Source organism: Necator americanus, chromosome III (genome assembly GCF_031761385.1).
Source record: "Necator americanus strain Aroian chromosome III, whole genome shotgun sequence".
Lineage (NCBI taxonomy): Eukaryota > Metazoa > Nematoda > Chromadorea > Rhabditida > Ancylostomatidae > Necator > Necator americanus.
In genome coordinates this window covers 798,966-819,097 of record NC_087373.1, presented here as the reverse complement: position 1 = coordinate 819,097, position 20,132 = coordinate 798,966, and the positions used below count along the sequence as shown (strand labels likewise).

General features: G+C 41.1%; 3 protein-coding genes across 7 annotated transcripts; all 3 read right to left on the bottom strand.

The window, feature by feature from the left end:
* Window positions 1–760: 760 nt before the first annotated feature.
* On the bottom strand, window positions 761–4,668 carry RB195_008231 (uncharacterized protein; the record flags this gene model as incomplete). Its single annotated transcript, XM_064194640.1, has 7 exons — window positions 761–904; window positions 990–1,130; window positions 1,328–1,381; window positions 3,133–3,321; window positions 3,448–3,554; window positions 3,848–3,935; window positions 4,561–4,668. 7 exons carry the CDS (start codon window positions 4,666–4,668, stop codon window positions 761–763), a joined length of 831 nt encoding a protein of 276 aa, XP_064045785.1.
* A 101-nt stretch (window positions 4,669–4,769) lies between these two features.
* RB195_008230 (uncharacterized protein) lies at window positions 4,770–8,341 on the bottom strand (the record flags this gene model as incomplete). 3 transcript variants are annotated; one of them, XM_064194638.1, is made up of 5 exons in its annotated part: window positions 4,770–4,879; window positions 5,743–5,832; window positions 5,939–6,081; window positions 6,145–6,245; window positions 8,201–8,341. In XM_064194638.1, 5 exons carry the CDS (start codon window positions 8,339–8,341, stop codon window positions 4,770–4,772), a joined length of 585 nt encoding a protein of 194 aa, XP_064045783.1. The 3 variants fall into 3 exon arrangements, with proteins under 3 accessions (XP_064045783.1, XP_013293448.1, XP_064045784.1); XM_064194639.1 differs by lacking the exon at window positions 4,770–4,879 and adding an exon at window positions 5,371–5,546 and having other exon boundaries at window positions 5,939–6,063; window positions 6,121–6,245; XM_013437994.2 differs by lacking the exons at window positions 5,743–5,832; window positions 5,939–6,081; window positions 6,145–6,245; window positions 8,201–8,341 and adding an exon at window positions 5,210–5,321.
* A 213-nt stretch (window positions 8,342–8,554) lies between these two features.
* RB195_008229 (uncharacterized protein) lies at window positions 8,555–19,778 on the bottom strand (the record flags this gene model as incomplete). 3 transcript variants are annotated; one of them, XM_064194637.1, is made up of 22 exons in its annotated part: window positions 8,555–8,599; window positions 8,659–8,798; window positions 8,860–8,959; window positions 9,016–9,182; window positions 9,958–10,049; window positions 10,409–10,542; window positions 10,738–10,872; window positions 11,341–11,454; window positions 12,312–12,446; window positions 12,511–12,617; window positions 12,965–13,052; window positions 13,118–13,235; window positions 15,276–15,360; window positions 15,412–15,533; window positions 15,596–15,767; window positions 16,471–16,600; window positions 16,676–16,763; window positions 17,174–17,330; window positions 18,636–18,698; window positions 18,769–18,775; window positions 19,150–19,172; window positions 19,679–19,778. In XM_064194637.1, the coding sequence occupies 22 exons, from the start codon at window positions 19,776–19,778 to the stop codon at window positions 8,555–8,557; spliced, it is 2,322 nt and encodes a 773-aa protein (XP_064045781.1). The 3 variants fall into 3 exon arrangements, with proteins under 3 accessions (XP_064045781.1, XP_013293450.1, XP_064045782.1); XM_064194636.1 differs by lacking the exons at window positions 8,555–8,599; window positions 8,659–8,798; window positions 8,860–8,959; ... (3 more) ...; window positions 19,150–19,172; window positions 19,679–19,778 and having other exon boundaries at window positions 10,405–10,542; window positions 18,636–18,759; XM_013437996.2 differs by lacking the exons at window positions 10,409–10,542; window positions 10,738–10,872; window positions 11,341–11,454; ... (12 more) ...; window positions 19,150–19,172; window positions 19,679–19,778 and having other exon boundaries at window positions 9,958–10,048.
* Between the last annotated feature and the right edge of the window lie 354 nt (window positions 19,779–20,132).

Here is a 20,132-nt window from a genome sequence, read left to right as displayed (position 1 = left end):
GCTAGGATGAATTTCTAGCCTAGCTTGTAACGGCAATTTTATTTCAAACGTTTGACTACCATATTCATCTCTTTTATTCCTAAGAGTGCAAAGTTACCGAGAAACCAACAGGAATTAGATTCTTCTTGATGATTTTGTACACGTCGTGTGCACAGTGCATATGGTGCACGCTATTTTTTTGTTTTAGGTTGCGATCAGCGTTCAAAAGCAGTGCGAACAGTACCTCCCCTTATCATGTCGTGCTTAGCATCTGCTCACAGATTTTTAAAATTATTTTTTACACAAAAGAATGTCATATGTTCGGAAATGCTAGGCCGGTAGTTTTGCGTTGCGCTGTACAGCTAAAATTTCAAATAATTGCTCGCGCAACAACAAATTCCACACCAATTTCTCGCTCACCGCAATCTTGCACCACATTCGTCCTTTCCAATAAGTCGTCAGAGCCATTGTAGCGAAAGTTTCAAAAGGTGGTTATTCACTTAAAACCGCGTGGAGAAAAGAAGGAGGAGTAGTTGTCAACTTTAAATCCCTCCTGAAACACCATACAAGCAGTGATCATAAGTTGAATAAATTTCAAAAGATACTGCCCTCTGAGAACATAAGAACATAGATATCTGAAATGACACCGTGACGAGCGGAAAAAATGTATCACAGAAATAATACCCAGTCACAACTGCTGGGGTACAGTACAAAAAACTCAACCGAATAACGAGTGAAAAAGAACTAGAATACAAGCATAAGCTTCTAAGAACAAAGCTGGTCAATCGATCTGAAAGTACTTATCGAACGTCCATTGTTGGCTTGCCTTGCCTTCTTCACAGCGAGCCAACGTCACATCACCGCCGGATAAAATGTTCTCCACGTCCAAACAGAGTCCACGTTTTTTATGTCGGATTCGACCGCCCTTCAATAGCGTCACATACATAAAACAGCAAGAAAGAAAATTGATGAAAAGGAATGCCGCAAAGCTAACTCAAGAACAATCTTACCCGTTCATGTTCAAATTCAATCGGTTGTTCATCCACGCACTCTTGCAGGATCACGGAATAAACTCCTGGTCGCAGCTGTTCTCCAACCTCTACGCATGTCGATTCTCTGCGGAGCTCATGTTGTCTTGATATGGAAAACATCTACAACAGTACGCATGTACATACAAAAACATTGGAGTTTCTGGAAAATTTGCAAAAAAGAGGTGATGTTATATTTCAACGGAAAAAAAACTAACTGTGAAGTAGTCGCAACTAACCTCTTGAATATGAACTACAGCGAAACACCTATTCAAGATCATCTGTGTTCATCGAAGTACAAGAAAAAAAGTTGCACTCGCCTGAGCAGAGCTGCCTTCTGATTGACAAACGAAAACACCCAGAATCACAGTGCCCTAAAAAAGAAAATTTGCTGCACCCAACTACTGCGTAACCCCTGGGTAGGATGTGTGACATTTTGAATAGGCAAGCCTACTTCTCCTAAAGCTAGGGGTAGTTCTTAGGGACTGCCTCCTTTACTTGCTTCGCCCTGAATTTTGCCCATGACTCTTTATTTCAGTAAGACAGAGAAAAGACCAAATGTCCTTTGCAGTTATGGTCTGGTCCAACTTCTTTCAACGGCTGTTGATCAACTTACTGCCGATTGTAACTGCAGTATGGGCTTCATCTTACAAAACTATACGCACTATATGAGCAGTAGCTAAAGTGAAGGAAACAGCAAAATTCATTCCTTATGTTGACAAGGAAGAGAGTAGTATGAATAAGATGTTCAAATAAATGTAAGAGGGGTTAAAGTATGGTACATCACCGTTCTGGAGTACCAAGAAGAATGCTGTATTGTCACATCAAACAACGTATCCGGCAAGATCAATTTACTTTAACGTATCATCTCCTCGAGCTGCACTGTATTAGTCAATCTTCCTCAAAAAAGGTAATTGTATTGTGTACTACTTTTTTCTGAGTGAAACCAAGATTGTTGAAACATAACAAATACTTATAGTGTGGTCAAAGCGATATGAAGCTCGGTGCAATTAGGTAAACGGCTGCGCTCGAAGTGGTGCAGTGACCTCCAGCTGTTGGGATCAAGGTGGGACCATCGTGAACTGCAGTACCAATGGTACTAGAAAGGGTCCCCACTCGCAGTACCTCAAACGTTCTCGTGTCTTGAAATCTCGCCATATTTCTGTTTGTTTTCTAATAGTGGGCCTACAAAGTTTTTTAGACGGAACCTTTATTCGCCGGACGTTTCGGGTTTTTCGCAGTCTCTAGAGGTCTATTAGTACCTGGTAGAACAATAAAACAGTCCCTGGCCAATCCTAACCAGTATGCTCCACCGCACCGCGTCGGGCGCAGCCGCTTACGTAACCGCACCGAGATTCGTGTCGTTTTAACCTGACTATACACAGGCTTACAAAGCAAACTGCCTGTTCTTGATACACTATGTAATGTCACCATACAGTTGGGAACATGATTATCTTCTATTTAAATGTACAACGACCGCAATCCTGCAGTTAGAAGCAGGATTATCGGAGTGCCCTAACCGATTACCTGGCTATAGTAACAAAACAGTGGACTTCCACTGGGTTGCTGATCTCCTAGGTGCTTTGCCGCAATGAGGAGTAGGCGACTAAATCTAGGGAGAAAGTAAGCAAGACAGCGATTCGACTTACTTGACTTAATCGGCGGACTGATATCTGCCTGGCGCACAAATACACGCCGAGGCGTGTCGTATCCGAACACATCTCTGCCTAACCTTCTCGGTCCACAGCAAGAGCTCTCCTGCGAGATTTGGCGTCTCGTGTGAACTGCCCAGTGACCCGAGTACCTCAGGTCGACAATGTCCGCGTAATGAAATGAGGCTACCAAAGACTAAACGCTCCCAGGTATTTACTTATTTAGGCTGAGATTTGGCAGTATGCTGGTAGGCTTTTGCAAAGTGTGGGCAACGTTTGCCATATAAATGCGCAAGTAATATAGCTCAAATGCCGCTTGCATTTGATATAAGCAGAAGCATCGCGATCAAGTAGCAATCAGACTCATACATGCGGCTCCGGCAAGACAGTGATCCAGAAGTGATCCTACATCTAGAGAAAAGTAGGACATACCTCTATCTCCGTGTACAGAAAAACCATAATACGTCACAAACCTTGTTTTCCAGCCGTTGAAGTGTATCCAAACAAAGATCACGTTCGGTTCTCACATGGCCATATGCAAACACATTCTCATCGGGAATAAACTTTTGCGGAATGACATTTTCGAGGAACCACTTGAACGATTTGCATTGTAGACGTTCCCGGAGCTTTTTTCGTTCAGTCAGATCTCCAACATCCGTATTCTGAATATGAAAAAACCACTATGTAAGAGTGGGCCAGTCTTCAATATTTGACCTACATCTCGGAAAAAAGGCAAGCTTCGTTTCTCGAGAAAAAAAAAACTGAATTATCTGGTATATAAAACGCACCACCAAACCCATTCGGTGAACGTAAAAAAGTCGTTTGTAATCATCCATCCACACTTCAGCCAATCTTTTGGAATTCGTCCCATGGACATCTTTGTTGTTGTTTCGACCTAGATAACGTAACGTAAGCAATCAACTAGATCAGTGAACCTCTGCAAATCTTACTGCATACACAAACATAACTTTCAGAAAAAAAGAAGGAAAACCAATAGATCACAAAAAGGGCTAGAACACCTGAAATTTCGAAAGACATTGTATTTTTGCTTCCTAGGTGCAAAGGACGCGTCTTCTGCTTGCACATCGAAAAGCGAATAGTGTAGAAAAAAGGAAAAAGAACAAAGCGCAGAAAGGCACAGTTCTATTATCTCCATTACTGTAATTTTCACTTAATAAAAAAGCAAACCTGTCATGTCATATGGATGGCCTGAACGAAAGATATGGCCTACATGTGAGCAAGGTATTAATTCAATCGATCCACCACACATCCATACCTAAAGATGAGTTATAATATTTCTCGTAAATCAGTTCACAGGTAAATGACCCAGAGAAAATGAATAAAGTTGAATAGTCATCTTCAATAATCTATAGCTAGAACTAAAAAGGTGGGCAAGTGCTAAGCAGTTGGTGAGAGGTTTTTCTGCGACTGCATGGTCAATGATTCGAAACAGCCGTAGGTCAACCAAGCCTTTCATCCCTCCGAGGTCAATAAACTAGCACCAGCCTTGTCCGTGAGAGCAAAACAGTGGCTTGATACATCACCTAGTTCACGGAGTATGGCAGACACACCTTCATGAACTTAAAAAGATTTTAAATTGAAGTTGAGTGTGTTGGGGCATTCCAGCCGGACTGATTGAAGCCAGACAACTTATCTTTTTATACCTCAAGACAAAAAAAAAATCTTCAAAAAAGGGGTGAGTGTCGGTATTTAGACCAGCAATAGACATGATGTTCTATAATTACCCACACAATTACTTAAATAAAATATACTCAGTACAAAACTCCGAATGTGTTCGAAAGAAAATGCTTGGATTGTCGCAATCGCATCACGCTCAGTCGATTCAAACTTTCAGAGCCGCCTGTAAGCATTGAATGATGAGGCAAACAATGAACGCTCACCCTGAATGATATCTCGAGATTCTCTCCACCCCAAATATCCATTTCCTCATCGTAGCCACCAACTTCGAAGAAATACTCCCGATTAGCAGCAAACAAGCCACCAGCCATTGTCGGCGACCGGAAAAATTATTATTTTGAGTGAAAGGTTAAAGCAAGAAAATGACATCAAAATGATCCTGGTAAGACGAAAATCTTCAGTACACCTGGAACTAAATCAAAGACCTTATGTAGTCCGTTTCTGGATGAGTTCTTCGCTCTATTTCACTCTTAGGCATAGGTCCCATGCTGTAATGAAGCGACCACCAGAATGTTCCAATTCCTGAAAAATTAAGCAGTGTTAGCAAAATTATTCGAGGAAGAAAAAAGGAACATGAGACAGATTTGGAAACTTTGGTGCAAGGGTAACCAAACTCAATCTAAGAGTAGAGAAAAGTCCAATTAACCTCTAGAAATGCACATCAAGAAAGGATTGCATTCATCTACTGTTAGCACATAAATAAAGCACAGATTATTAAACTGACAGCTCAGATGGAGTAGATCCAAAACAAGAGAGAACAAACATTCCCTATACTGTATTCTTAAAAATCCCAGAAACGACATAGACGCTTAGATTTTGTCTTTTTTGAAACATACTATAGTAATAAAAGACCTCCATGTGAGCCGCCAAGATACGCCATATTAGTATCGGAGATTGCGTCTATGATTGGACAAACAACGGCGGTCCTTTCTTCCTGGATTCGTGCCAACAGTGGTTCCGCCATGAAAGCAAATACTCGAGGAAAGAAACAATAGTTTTTGAGAGCAAAATGCTCACCAGCCAGCATTTGCCTCGCAGTGAGAATCGAGAAACACCAAAACGTCACCAGTTGCTTCTCTGGCTCCTCGCAATTTTGCTCTGATGAGACCAAGTCTCTCTGTGGATCGGATTAATGTCACTAGAGAGCCGAACCGTTTCAGGTGATTATCCAGGGCTTCTTTAAGTTCAACTGAATTGACTTATTTCAAGACAATATCTTACTTCACAAGAGAAATATTCCTAGCAACCACAAAGATTCGTGCAAGAAACTCCAATGGATTTGTAACCATCTACATACTTTATGGAAACTTTTCTTAACGCTCTGATAATATGAACTCGAAACCCATGCAATTCACGAGTGACCTGACCTTTATAAAACAACCGACCTCTATTGCTGTCATCATCCACAAGAATTATTTCCTTGAGCAAATGTGGCGGCGTTCGGTTAACCACTGAATGTACTGTACGAAGTAATGCTGAAAAGATATAATTAGCTTCGATAAAGTTGGAAAAAGTCCAAAATCGGGGGACCTAATTAAAACATCTGTGAATACTTCAAAAAGGAAATGAGCATAATTCTACCAGACAAGAATTCATCCGTGAATATAATGACAACCGATGCAGTTGGTAGGCTCTTGGGATAGGATAGCGCTAAACATGCACGCGATCTTGAGTCCGGGATACTTCGATCCAGTGATATTTTATCACTAAAAACCATGTATGCACTAAAAAAAAGTCCATTAACAGTCAGGAATGTATCTAACCTTGCCAAGACGTTCATAAAGTACTTCTTCACTTGTTCCTCACCAGTTCTCTTCTCTTCCCCTTCCAGATAAACACCTTCCCCATTTTCACCAGGTCCAAATCGACGTATTGTGTAGTTGGGGATCTGGAAATTCTACCATAATTTGTGCAACTAGCATTCACTTACTTTCTATGACCTCGAGTCTACATTTATATGAAACCCATCTAAATTCCGCTCCAATTGGTACAATTCTCAGGATGCAACCTTTTTTCCACAGCAACTTTGATTGCACCGAAAGAAAACGTTCAACTAGCACTGTACCACACTATTCCTGCTCTCGTTCGTGCAGGATCATTAGTAGAATAAGCATGGATCACCAAAGAAAATTGTTCAGAGGAACCAACGTCTGTCAGATGATCCCATCGTACATGGCGGAACCTCTTGCGCTGTTGAAGTAAGATCAGAACGACTGAAGACAAGTGCAGTTGCGTACGTGACTGCGCTAGACAATAGACTGTGCATGGCCCATAAGCAGGCATATCTCACGTCCGTTGTGAGCATTAAGCTTCGGCCGTACCAATGAACTCGTGTTGCAAACGAGGTAATAGATGAAGTTTGCTTCTGAGAAAGTTAAAAGAACATAATGTTAGCAAAGCCAGTTGCACGTAATCGGCTGTGGGTTCCTACAGATCGTCCCCTACTATTTTCCTCCATTCTGCTATGAGTGACTATAATCGGGTCAAAACGACATGAAGCCTTCTGCAGTTTCGTAAACGGCGCAGTGTCCCTCAAGATTGACTATTTACTTAGAGTCAACATACCACGAAATTTTCGATATTTGGATCACATTGCAGACAATACAAAGTTCGGGGTAGAGATTACGAATATGAGCGTGAAAACGCTAAATTTCTACCAAGAGTCCTGGAAAATTGCGTAGCATGACCTTTGTTTCTTCAAGATACGTGAAAACGTGCAATCTTTGTATACGGTCCGGTTCTAGCAGTAGAACGTCAATTGGTTTTATTTGAATCTGAGGAAAGGAATGTCCCGAGACGAGGCACAGAGGAGGGAGGTTTCCTCAGATTTCCTCAGAGACGGGGACGAGGTGCGTCCTAATGCACTTCGTAAGAATGGCATGATACACTATCTTTAAAAAAAAACAAGAAAAGTTATGCTGTACGTTCACCTCCCACACGAAAGGTGTCAGTTACCATCCAAGGTGAGAGTTTCGAATTTGGACTTCAATATTTCGAAAAAATTGAACTCAAAGTTTTCAAGGAGTGACAGTAAAAGGTGCCGTGGCGCGTAGCGGATAGAACCGAATGAAAAAACGTAGGCAAACTATTAGAAAACGGTCCTCGCCCGATCCTAAATGCTATGCTTTACCGAACCGCTTCGAACGCAGCTACTTACGCACTTGCACCGTAGTACTTCATGCCGTTTTGACCTGACCATAGACACAGTTCTCCTGCGAGTTATTTTTCGACAGCAGAAGGAGTCAATTGAACGAGAAGAGACCATAACTTCTTAATTTCAGTATACTAAAAAGTGAATAAGGGATAAAGGATAAAGTGTCTGGCGTTTATGAATCCGCTTGGAATGCGCCCCCACGTTCAATTCATTTCAGAATCGTTTGAGGTTTACGAACGTGTAACAGGCCTATACAATGACTTGTGGAGGCTAGCCGATGTGCCAAGTCAGTGTTTTTATCCTCCCAGACAAGTCTGGTAGCAATTTATCGACCCCACCAGAGGGGTGAAAGGCTTGGTGAGCAGAGGGCGGATGCGAACCTCCTACAGATCGTGCAGGCAGCGGAACCTCTAACCGACTGCGCTACACCCGCCCAAGCTGACATTAGTTCCACATAATGCCGAAATATCGCCGCCAATATGCTTAATAGTTGTGAAATCGGTGAGTTCTTTAAAATAATCCTTTCAATCCCTCACTACTGAACACACATAGAGTTTTTAAATTGTAGGTATGTTTGGACTCTCAATAATGAAATCATCAAAGTCCCTTGGCTAGTTTTTATGGCTCACAAATTGAACGGAAAATTTTTTGCTAACACTGAAACTCTTTCCAAATTGAATAGAACCCACTAAATGCGTCCTACCAACGTGGTTTGTCTTGTACAGCTTAGCACCTTCACGATTCCATGTGATGAACAGAAACACAGCAACGCAAAAAATTATCCAGTTGATGAGGCGAGAACGCTGTCGCGAAGTCAGGAACAGCCTCATTGATCTTAGGAACAGATCACTGTCCTTCCTTTTGTATTGTATATTAAAACGTAAACATAAAGAATTCAATCCAGAAATGAGTACGAATAGGATGGAAATGACCACAAACCGAGGCCAATTACCCGTATTTACCGTGAAAAAAGAGAAGAGAAGAAAAACATTTATGCCAACAGGAACTATCCGAATTCACCAAACACTTGACTTAAATTTGTTCTACCGCTTCTTATCGCCTAGGTCATCAATCATATCCTCGGACACCTGAAAAAAAAATTGTCATGGTCCGTGGTTCTGAAGAGCAGGAAAGCAAAACTATACACCTGTGGCCATTTCGCTGGTATCACATCCAAAAGATCATCCTTTACATCCCCTTGTATTACTATCTCATCAGCACCCGTTACAGAACTGCCACACGCGAATTTCTGCGCGAACAGTTTCGACGCCTGTTTTAAATCGATCTCTGTAAATTATATTATTTTTATAGTTAACAAGAAAAAAAACTGTTACTTCGAAACACATACCGAAACCTGCTAACCCCTTGATCACTGTAACACTTTTCTTTCCACGCGGCTCTCTTTGAAGCGTAATCTTGGTCGCAGTGGCTGCTTTCTTTTTTTCGCCCTTAACAAGATCAGCTGTTAAATGGAAGCTGACATCAATGTCACCAACTTAATTACCTTGTTGATCCCTTTGCCTCCACGTTTCTGATGTTTTTTCTCTTCACTTTCTGCATCTGGTGAAATTTCAAGACCTTCCAAAGCTTCCGGAGCATTCTCTTCGGCCCATTTTCGGCACTTATCAGTCATTCCAGAATAATCGCAATATTCTACTGGCATGGAACATTCTAAAATGTTGAATTGTTTCGTAATTCAAGTGCTTCAATCAATAGTAATATTAAAGTAGGTCAACAAATTCGTCATTTATTAGACTAATAGCTCATTACAAGGAATTAGAATGAGCAACACATCTACACTAAAAGCTTGACTCCATTTCAGTAATACCTTATTGGGTGAAATTACTTTAGCATACTACTTATATTCTAGTCATCCCTCTGTATTGCTCCAATATAGGCAATTTGCTTTTCCGCTTCCAAACAACGAAAAACCCTCTAGGCTTTAACTGGCTGCAAAAAAACGTTAACCTGGACGATTGGCCTGAAGATTGGAGGGCTATCCTCTGTATCTCTTCTTGAATTCCAGATGTCGCAGGTCATTCAAGTTTGAAAGATGAGAAGACAGCTAACCTAATATCATCTTCAGCCACAAATCTTATCTCCCTTTAACAGTCCCAATTTCCCTACAACACCATTGTGCACTCCTGGCAAAGCGTAAATTCCGTTGCAGCTATGGTCACCTTAAACACAATGCAAGGAAGTTGCCTCCTTCATCTTTTAAATGAGCAGGACACAATACAATGCACTTGGTGCTCATCAATCGCTTCAGAGTGCCCCTGCAAGCCCAACTTCAACTAAGAATCGTAGGGCTTTATTAATGTGTATACAACCTATAAAATTATTTGCTGTCAGTATGATCGGTACGAAAGAGTGAATGACCAAAAGGGAAAAACCGACAATTAGGAGCCGGTGATCGGCATACACTGCTGTTTAAAAAGGAGCCCACCTCCACAGTACGTCACCTTCAATGGATACTGAGCATCTGGGAGTGGTCCCGGAGCGAGTGTCATTATCACGACATCACTAGTTTCGTTCATTCTAAATTTCTTACACTTCAACATTTCTGTTAATTGTAAATTGCACCAGTATTTCAAGACATCCCATCTGAAGCAGTCAATAAGCGTCTCCTCATTATAATTATGAGATTTATTGTTTTCTCAGACAGAAATGGCGTTTGCCCTAGAAATTGAGTGAAACACATAATTCTCAATCACAGCTCCAGAACAACTCGACATTAACCCATAAAGGTAAAGACAGTTATTGTCCAGCTTCAAATAAATAAGAAAGCTATTGCACAAAAGCTTTGAGACATCACTAGAGGCGAGGTGAATCACATCCTATCACATTCGGTAAATACCAGTAATGACGAACAATATGACTGAAGGAGGACTAATTACACTTTGGGATCAACAAATTTCCATAATTGGTGTGGGTTGCTGCTGTCGCAAATCTCTACTGTTGCATCGTCGCTGGCTTTCAAACCTGCTGTGGACAGACATAATCCAGAGTCCTTGTTCTTTAGCATGGAATTCTGCGAATAAAACAGTTGGTGGAAAACGGTTATGCGTAAAATCTGCGCACGTAATAAGGTTAGATTTAAATCACTTCAATATATATATATATATATATATATACAGTTCAATATACAAAATTTAGTTTCAGAAAGTTCAATACTTGAATCTTGGATACAACTCAAGCAAACCAATAAAAAGTTAGGTAGACTCACCTCATAGAGCCATGCAGGACTTCCAGCATGGCAACGAGACATGTGGACAACGCCTCGGCGAAGATTTTCCGAAATTCGTACTTCGGCACAGTTGGTTTCTCTACGCAAATGGCCAGCTTTCGAAAGGGACATCAGCTGAATATGACGAGAGAAGAATGTCAAATGTACCTTAGTAATGAATTGATTCTATTTCTCTTATTACACTTCTGTTAATACACAAAATGGATCTATTGTGTATAAACAGAAGTGTATTAAGAGGAATGGTAGCTTGGTCATATCCTCAAGTTAACCCAGACGACACGGGCAAGTGAGATTCTAAATAAACCGCTTTCTATAGCAGGATCAAAACGATATGAAGCACGGTGCAATTGCATAGGCGGCTGCTCGAGGGGTGCGGTAGAACCTTGCTAGCACCCACCCATCGCTGCGCAATGTTCCCACCTCGATGCCAGCCGCAGCTCCACCGCACCATTTCAAGCACAGTCGCTTAACTGCACCGTGCTTCATGTCATTTTGACCCTACTATAAGTAGACCGTTTTTAGGGAATGTACACAGAAGCCCTGAAAGAAAGCTAGAATACGAGTCTGAGAATCTCCATTAACCTGAGGTGGGCTGCCTTTTCCTTGACAAGGATAAACACCCAGCGTATGTGATGAATGTTCGTCTCGCTGCAATGTATCCGTGCACATTCGAAAGTCGTTGACGGTGGTAAATAACTTAAATTAGAAAATTAGCATTCTGAAGTAACTTGCATTAGAGGCATCACCCCACGAAATTGGGGTGGTATGGATTTCTGATGGCTAATGACTAAACAGTGTCGTAGATTGGAGAAACGCCTGGGATAACGCTCATTTCTTTACAATTGCAGTAAAAAACGGCTCGGAAGATGGGGCGCGTGCACAAGGGTGACGCGCTCCAGTAGAATTTCGAGCATTCCGGGACGCTGTTTTTTACGATCAGTTACTACTGCGACTTTTACTGTTTTGCAGAATTGGAAATGAACATGCTCATAAAGGTTTATATGCTCTCCTTAACACAAGATTAAACGTAATCTGTCCTATTAAGTGTTTCATATATTCTTACGTAATTAATGGCAATGTCTCAGTGCCAGAATGTTTGGCTATCAGAGTGTTGGCGGTGGTTCGGTTCCCACCGCGCAAAGTTCTGCATCTTCAGGAAGTGTTTCCGTGACACACAAACAAACACAGACGTACACGAACTAAGCGCGTTATCATACAGCATGATGAACTTTCCGAATACTCCCTCATAAGAAGAAGATACATAAGAAACGATAATTCATCGATCTTCTTTGCTACCCAGTTTTCTCTCTGCATTTGGTAAAGGACAATGCTATTTTAGAATCTAGTTGCATTGACCATTCGGTTATGAGGAACACTTTTAACACCGTCAGAACTGTCCCTGATTATTTCAGAGCTGTAAATTTAATTAGCTGAGCCCAAATTCCCTATACAGGTACACAGAACAAAATCAGTCTGCAAAAAACTGTTCTTTTGAAGAAAAGAAAAAAAGAACGAAAGAAAGTAAATGGACAAGGTAGAAAAAAAAAACAAACCACTCCGTATGCTTGCACATCTTCATCAGGAACGAACTTTCCTGGTATAATATTTTCCAAGAACCATTTGAACGATTTGCATCCTAAACGCTTCCTCAACTCCCTACGTGACGACAAGTCGCCAACATCGGTGTCCTGAAACCAAAGTATGAAGAGAATACAACTAACTCAGAAATAAGCAGCTAGATCAAAGACAAACCATCAGATCATGTCTGTGAAGGTAATAAAGTCGTTTATACTCGTCCATCCATACCTCAGCTAACCTTTTCGAGTTTGTACCATGTACGTCTTTATTGCCCCCGCGACCTTTAAAGTTGTCAAACTCAGAAATCCTTCCAGATTTTCGAGAAATGGTTTCATATAGAATTAGTAAATGTTTGGTTGAGCATATTGTAGATAGTAAACACATCGTTTTTGAAAAGTCTACTGTTGTTTTGAATTGATTGCTAAAAAAAGCTTATAATTGAAGGTCGGTCTGGCTCCTCCCCCTTGGTGGGATAGGGAGGAGCCAGACCCTCCTCAAGTGGAGGAGTTCTAGCTCATGGGGTGGTAGCACAGAAAGATCATATTCGAGCAAAACAAGCTCAGCTTAAAACAAAAGAAGAGGGGAAAAATCACAAACTGCTCAGAGCCTGAAAAAAAATCGAATAAACCTGTCATGTTATACGGGTGCCCAGCACGGAATATATGACCAACATGGGAGCACGGAATAAATTCTATAGAACCACCGCACATCCACACCTGAAAAAAATTGTTAAGCAAACCATCTGAAAATCACTTAGATGTTATGGGTTGGGCATTCTTACTCTGAAAGAAATCTCCAAGTTTTCACCTCCCCAGATGTCCATCTCTTCATCATACCCACCGACTTCAAAGAAATACTCACGATTAGCAGCGAGGAGGCCTCCAGCCATAGTAGGAGACCTAAAAAGATGCAGGAAGGATACATACATTTTAGAACGTTTCCGAAACAACATGGAACGTAAGATTCTCCTCACATTATAAGTAAACGGAAAAAATGAGTTTCGTAAATCATTACAGTCAGAAGCCGACGAAAAGGTTCCTGGGAGGAGGAGGAACACTCAACACCGTTCTGGTCGAACTGGACTCGAGCTGCACTTACAGCGCAAAATCGGTCTTAGGGCACAAAAGCCGTGCTAAACTATACGATGCAGATTGCGAAGATACAAAGCAGAAGTCATCTCTCAGGCCACCTTCGGTTTTTTTTTTCTCGTAAAAAAAACTACATGGTGTATAGTGGTCAAAACGACATGAAGTACGTACGCAGTTGCGTACGCGGCTTCTCTCGAGGCGCTTAGGTGGAGCGCAGCAGCTAGGAGCGTGGTGGAACCACCACCCATTGCTGGAGTTTGCGACGGCCCCAACTCGGTTGTAACTGCTGCTCCATCGCGCCGTTTAGAGCGCGTACGCAAATGCACCACAAGTACACTCGTGATTCGTTTTGACCCGACTATAACTTAGCTATTCACTTCTAGTAAGCCTCTTTGGAGAGTTGTTGAAGTAGGTCTTTGGTGCATGTGGCTCTTTCTTCCTTTTTTTCTCTTAGTAGCTTTAGCCTACATGTCGTGGATCCTCTAAGACTAATGGTTAGGCTATAATTCCCCGACTGAGTCAGCTATTCACTTCCAGTGATGAAATGTCGATTGATGAAGTATCGCCTTCTCAAATGTGAAAGCCATTTGACAGCTAAGAACGTTTTTTGTGCTCTAAGAATGATTCTTGCGCTCTAAAGCTCAGTTCGATTAGAGCAGTGTCAGGTGGCCCCTACTTTTTCGTCTCACAAGTCTTTATTAAAATGAAATTGATGCATTATCATAGCGAAGTTTCATTTCAACGTTCATCTTAGACTAGGTGGATGACCGCTGATGTGAAATTATTTTGCAAGTCTTTACTACAAACTACTACAGTTGTTAAATGGAGAAAAATCGCCGTATTGAAATTGCAAAGGCAGGAAAATGATGAAATGAATAAGGCACGTAGCACAGAGTAAGCAAGACGATGTTTTCTATGAGAACTTATTATAGCATCTCAGATTTTGACACAGACATTCACGCGGTTGATTACCTTATTCCACAGCACAATATTCAACGAATTCTAGCCCAGAGCCCATATCCAATAAAATTCTTCCACTTGGATAAATGCGTCCTAGAAATGTGTCCTAGACGCCGCAGACAAACGCACCACAACTTGGAAATACGTTTTAGCACCGGAAATGTTTCTACAATATACGGCCAGGTCCAGCTGAAGTGCCGAGCTGCATCGACTTTGGATCAACACTCCAGCTAAATATTACTGCACAGCACGGCTGGAAAAAGAAGTCGCCGATAGTTTCATTTAAATCGTATTTATCCTCCAAAGGGTAGATATATTGGATACGGGCTCAGGTCCTAGGAATAATATCAGTTCGATTTTCTTTTGTGTTGCAGTAGAACTGAATCCCTCTCTCAAAGAAAATAGATTGAGAAAGGAAATACCACAATGCTCCTTAACCACCTACCTTATCAAGAAAGTGAAGTAAACTAAGAATAAGTGGTACAACATATGAAACATTTATGCAGTTTGATTTCTGTTTCCTCGTAATGCACCGTCAGTTTAATCACGTATGCTCAAGGATCCAGCCTCACCGGTGTGAACAACTTACCAATTTGGAGCACATATAAAACGAATACACCATAAGACAGTATCACGGCGAAAGACGATAATGCTTCAAAACGTTAAGATGTTGTGGTATAAAAGTAATAGTTATGCATTTCTGCATAGCGTTGCTTGTTGATTGTTGATTAGGCATGATTAATAGAATCACCTAAACGTAGTTGGAAAGTAACCATACTTAGATTTGTTGTTTATTTCGTCTCGAAAATACCAAACGACGATGACATCATCAACTTTTGTTGTCATCAGAGCATGAACATCCCCATGACTGCGGCAAGTGAAAAATCAAACCTTATGTATTCCGTTGGACTTTTTCGCCGCTTTTTCTCACTTTCCGGCAAGCCTTCCCATGTAAAATGGAGGGCCCAGGAAAACCCTAAACTAATTTCAACGATACCTGGTGCTACAGGAAAAGAGAATAACTAACCCCCAACTGACGTTGAATAAGGGTCGCCATGGTATTGCATAGTCTCAGCAGAAATGTGATCGATGATTGGGCAGATAATAGCGCTACGCTTCTCACTAATTCGCTGCACCAACGGTTCCAACCTGAATTTATATAACTCCAAGATTTTTTTCGTAAAGAAACTACAAATACGTTAAAGACTGACCATCCCTCATTTGCCTCACAATGAGAGTCCAGGAATACGACTACATCTCCGATAGCTTCCCGTGCGCCTGCCAATTTCGCTCTTATAAGGCCATGTCTGATGTTTTTTCTTATAACACGGACCAGACCGTTGAACCGAAGAACATACTCATCGAGATGGTCCTTTAACTCAGCTGGAAAACATAACAGATGATGTTGAACCTCAAAAAAGTTGAGCACTTCTCGGAAGATATTCAGGAGCGTTCTCATAAACTTCATCGGTGCTTGAAAGCTTACTGAAGGTGACAGTCGAAAACAAGTGACAATACGAATAACATTTATTTCATCCGAAGAAGCAGTAGCCTTTTTGTACTGAACAAGAAGTCTTTTAGAGGATTTCAGAGAGTTCCTTTGCACAGCACTCTCGCCTTCCACTTGGATTTCCCATTGAAAATCATAGCGTTTGCAGGCACTGCGAGGTGTATAGCATGGAATCTTCCAATACGAATTTTCTACTAGACATTAAAACGGATCATCATTGTATGCCTACCTGGAAGAGTGAATACTTAGGGCAGCTAACTTCAAAGAAGATCTATCAAAGCAGGGCAAAAATACGTACTAAGAATACTGTGTCAATACTACATACTATATATACTACTGTATATACTACATACTATATGTACTACTGTATATACTACATAAAAAAATCATATGCAGTAAGTCGTACCGTAAGGTCCTACAGAAAAAGCATACAGTGCATGCGCCTTTATGAACCTCTACGATTCTAAATCGAAGACCAACGCATTGATTATCCAAGGAGGTTGATGAACCCCAGGTACATTATTTTTGTTATTTTTTTATGGCACGAGTGATGAACAAAACGTGTTCAAGAAATACCTCTCTGGCTGTTGTCATCCAATAAAATTACTTCCTTAAGCAACTGTGGAGGGCTCCGATTCACAACGGAATGCACAGTTCTCATCAGGGGAGTCCAAGCCTCATCTGTGAAGATTATTATTACCGATGCCTAAAGAGAAATATGGCGGACGTTGAACATGACAAAAGACGCACATCAAGAAAAAAATAGAGTAGTGATGCATACCTGGGGGAGATTTTCCAGATCATATTTGATGTCTAAGCATTCCTTTCTACGAGTTTCTGGAAGGCTTCTATCCAGTGAGATCATATCGCTGTAGTAGGGAAAATTTTGTTTCCCGTACACATAGAGAACATGCTTCTGGCAATCTTTAGCATAGACAAAAATTTAGCAATAATTCTGCCCACAGATCAATCTACGTTTTATTTGCGCTAATCAAGTTTCAGTAAACATTATAAGTTGCCCTCACACGGTTTTCGTCACGGATCTGATGCGGCGCGTTGTAATACCCGCTCATTGCTTAATCATAGAGGAACGAGCACCTAGCGAAGCGCACATGTTCTCATGAACAATTTTACAAAGGCGGAGAAAATATGACATATCCTCTTACATGCAATACGATAACACTGACATTCGCGAGCAGGCAAAGAACATGAAAATATCGGATAGGAGATCTCCTTTAAAAAGCTTCTGGATTTTCATTGAAAAGCTCACAAAATTTACCTAGCTTTTACGTTCATGAACCAAGTTTTCATGTCTTTCTCGACTTGCTCCTTGTCCTCTTCCCGAAGAACCACACCAGCACCATTTTCTCCAGGCGCATTAGGATCTAGATGTTGTGCTCTATAACCCCACTCCGTCCTTCGAGCCAAGCTTGTACCTAAAAAGTAAAAAAATCAGTGCTTGAAATTCCACAAGAATAAATAGAACCGAGGAAAGAAGTATAACAACCCTTTAAACTTTAAACTACCTATGAATTGTGAATTTCGCATGATATCCAAATCCGACATAAAACTCGAAAGGGACAGAATATAACAGAATTCTCTCAGAATATAACATTCCAAGCAATAACATAGACATCACGTGGCACACAATTTCTAATAAAGCGTACATTTTTTTGCTCCAATGTATTGAACAGTTGAAGGTTTTCAAAAAAAATCACATCTAATACAGTCGCAGTATTAAATTAATGAAGAAAAACCTTTTAACTATTTCTCCCATGTTAACCGTAAAAGGAGAAAGTTCCGTTTATCGATTCCATCGTTACATCAAGAAAGATAGGGGGTCAACTTGAAACCTTTGTTTACCCAAACATGATCATTAAGAAAGGTGAATCTCAACTCATGAATATAAAACGAAATGAATATTGTATCAGAACAATGGATAGTGTTATGTAACATCAGACTGCCACCAAATGGTTCTAAATTAAGATACCGCAATGCCTTCAGTTAAAAAAGCGACTAAAGAGAAGCAAAGAATATCGTTAAACACTTAGAAAGTAGTGACCTGATACAGCCACTGAAAAAAAAAAACTTTCATGAAAGGAATTCAGATGAATAGATATCGCACCACCCTAGAGCAGATCAAGCCTAACTTCCATCCGGAATCTATAAACTGGAGGAACCGAGTTTCTCTGGTAGAATGAAAACACTGCCTTGATACGTCACCTGTTCCTCAGTCAATGTTAGAGGCTGCACATGCGTTTGCAAACTTCAAATCATTTTAAAGTTGAAAGCATCGACACAAAGCCAATTGAGCAACGTCAACAGTTGGTTGTTTTATCCTTTTATGTGATACCACACAGTATTGGACAAAATTCTCAATAATCCGAAAGGAAACCTTTGTCATTTTCACCCCAACCCAAAAAAAATGTGGTGAATGAAGAAAAAAACTAAGAAAAACATATCGAAGGACGAAGAATGAACAAATGTACGTGATATATGTTGCAACAGCGTTTGAATATAACCTTCACAAAATTGAAAAGGAGACTTACCACAAAAACAGGAGGAAGCTTCCAGGTCTGATCAGGATCAAAACAAAGAATTTTAATTTACTGCCTGCTGTTTCTTGCAAACCTCTTGATTTTTAAAGGAAGCATTTTCAATTGCAGAAGGACAATTTGAACTTGTTGTTTTGTTTCACAATGGAAAATGGTTAAGAAATTACACGAAGGAATACAACCAACCTCGAGATATATATCCACCATTTATCCGATAGAAGTAAACAGCGCCACAGAAGAATGAGAGCACTATGAGGAAAGCAAAGACATTGTCTTTGCGCCGCGGAATAAAAAATCGGGCTAAGCCCATGCCAACAACTACGATTCTGAAACAGTTATGGGACAGTGTAATCCAACGATACGATATAATCTCTTCACGTTCTTCAAAAGTATTAACTAATTGCAAGAACTACATTATAGCTGGTGACTTCTTAGACGAAAGTCGAATCCAATGAAATAAAGCGCATACTTTTAATCACTATGTATCAGAGATAAAGATATTGGATACATTAGAAAAAATTGACTAGTCTAGTGAGTAAGGAAACAAGGAACTCTTCTAAAAGAAAAATCTATTGTTGGGCAATGAATTTGAGTCGGGCTTATTCGGATGTTTGCATAGTCGATGACGCCCATACGTGGCAACGCTGATTACAACGTCGACGTGTCCTCTCCCGAAACGACAACACTCACTGCAACTCACATTTGTTACTACAATTTCGATCCCTTAGACAAATCAGTCCATCAGCTAGTGATCATCTGCAACGAATGAAATATGAGTTCATGTGTGAACATAGTCCCAATGGCATAAATTATGCAAAGGATGATGTGTGTGGTGATGGTAAAATTCGAAGCGGAATTGTGTACTAGGGTCAAGACGAGATGAACTATGTACGCAATTGCGTACGCGGGTTCTCTCAAGGCGCTTCGGTGGAGCGTAGCGGCTTGGAGTGTGGTGGAACCCTTGCTAGTACCACCCATCGCTGCAGTTTGCGACGGTCCCAACTCGGTCCCAACTGCTGCCTCTACCCCGCTGTTTCGAAAGCATGCGCAAATGCAGCGCAACTATACTCGTGATTCACGTCGTACTAACCCTACTATAATAATAGTTATAATTGTTTGATTTTCTTCAAAGCAGTACTTTCAATAGCAAAACCGGCCGTTACATGTCACATATATTTTGGCTGTAATGCCACTGCTAATGCTCGCAGTCGATGCCAAATATGAACAACCGAATGGGGGCAATGCATCTTCGATTGGGACATGTCGAAGCGGAGTAGTGTACGTTAAGCTAAGAAAGAGTATGTGCAGCGACAGACGCGTAGCTTTCATCCTTGCGCCACATTCAGCCCTGAGGCAACCCACTTAGGTGGGACCATCGCAAAGTGCGGCGAGGAAGGGTGCTACCAAGGCTATCCCTCAGCAATACATATCTTCATAATGTATATATCGTACCGTTGACATATTACATATTAGCCCTCCAATCCTCTTGGCCACTAAGATCCACATGATTGCGATGTAATGTTCCTTTGGCTATGAACTCGCTGGGAAATGGTAAAGAAGGTCCCGTCAAGTCCTAAATGCCACCAAAATACAGTACGGTCGCAGATTTTGTTTCAGCGGCCGCGTCGCAGCAGGCCACATTTGAGCAGAGAAGCCTCGGCGCAAGCTTCTGCTGCCTATTAT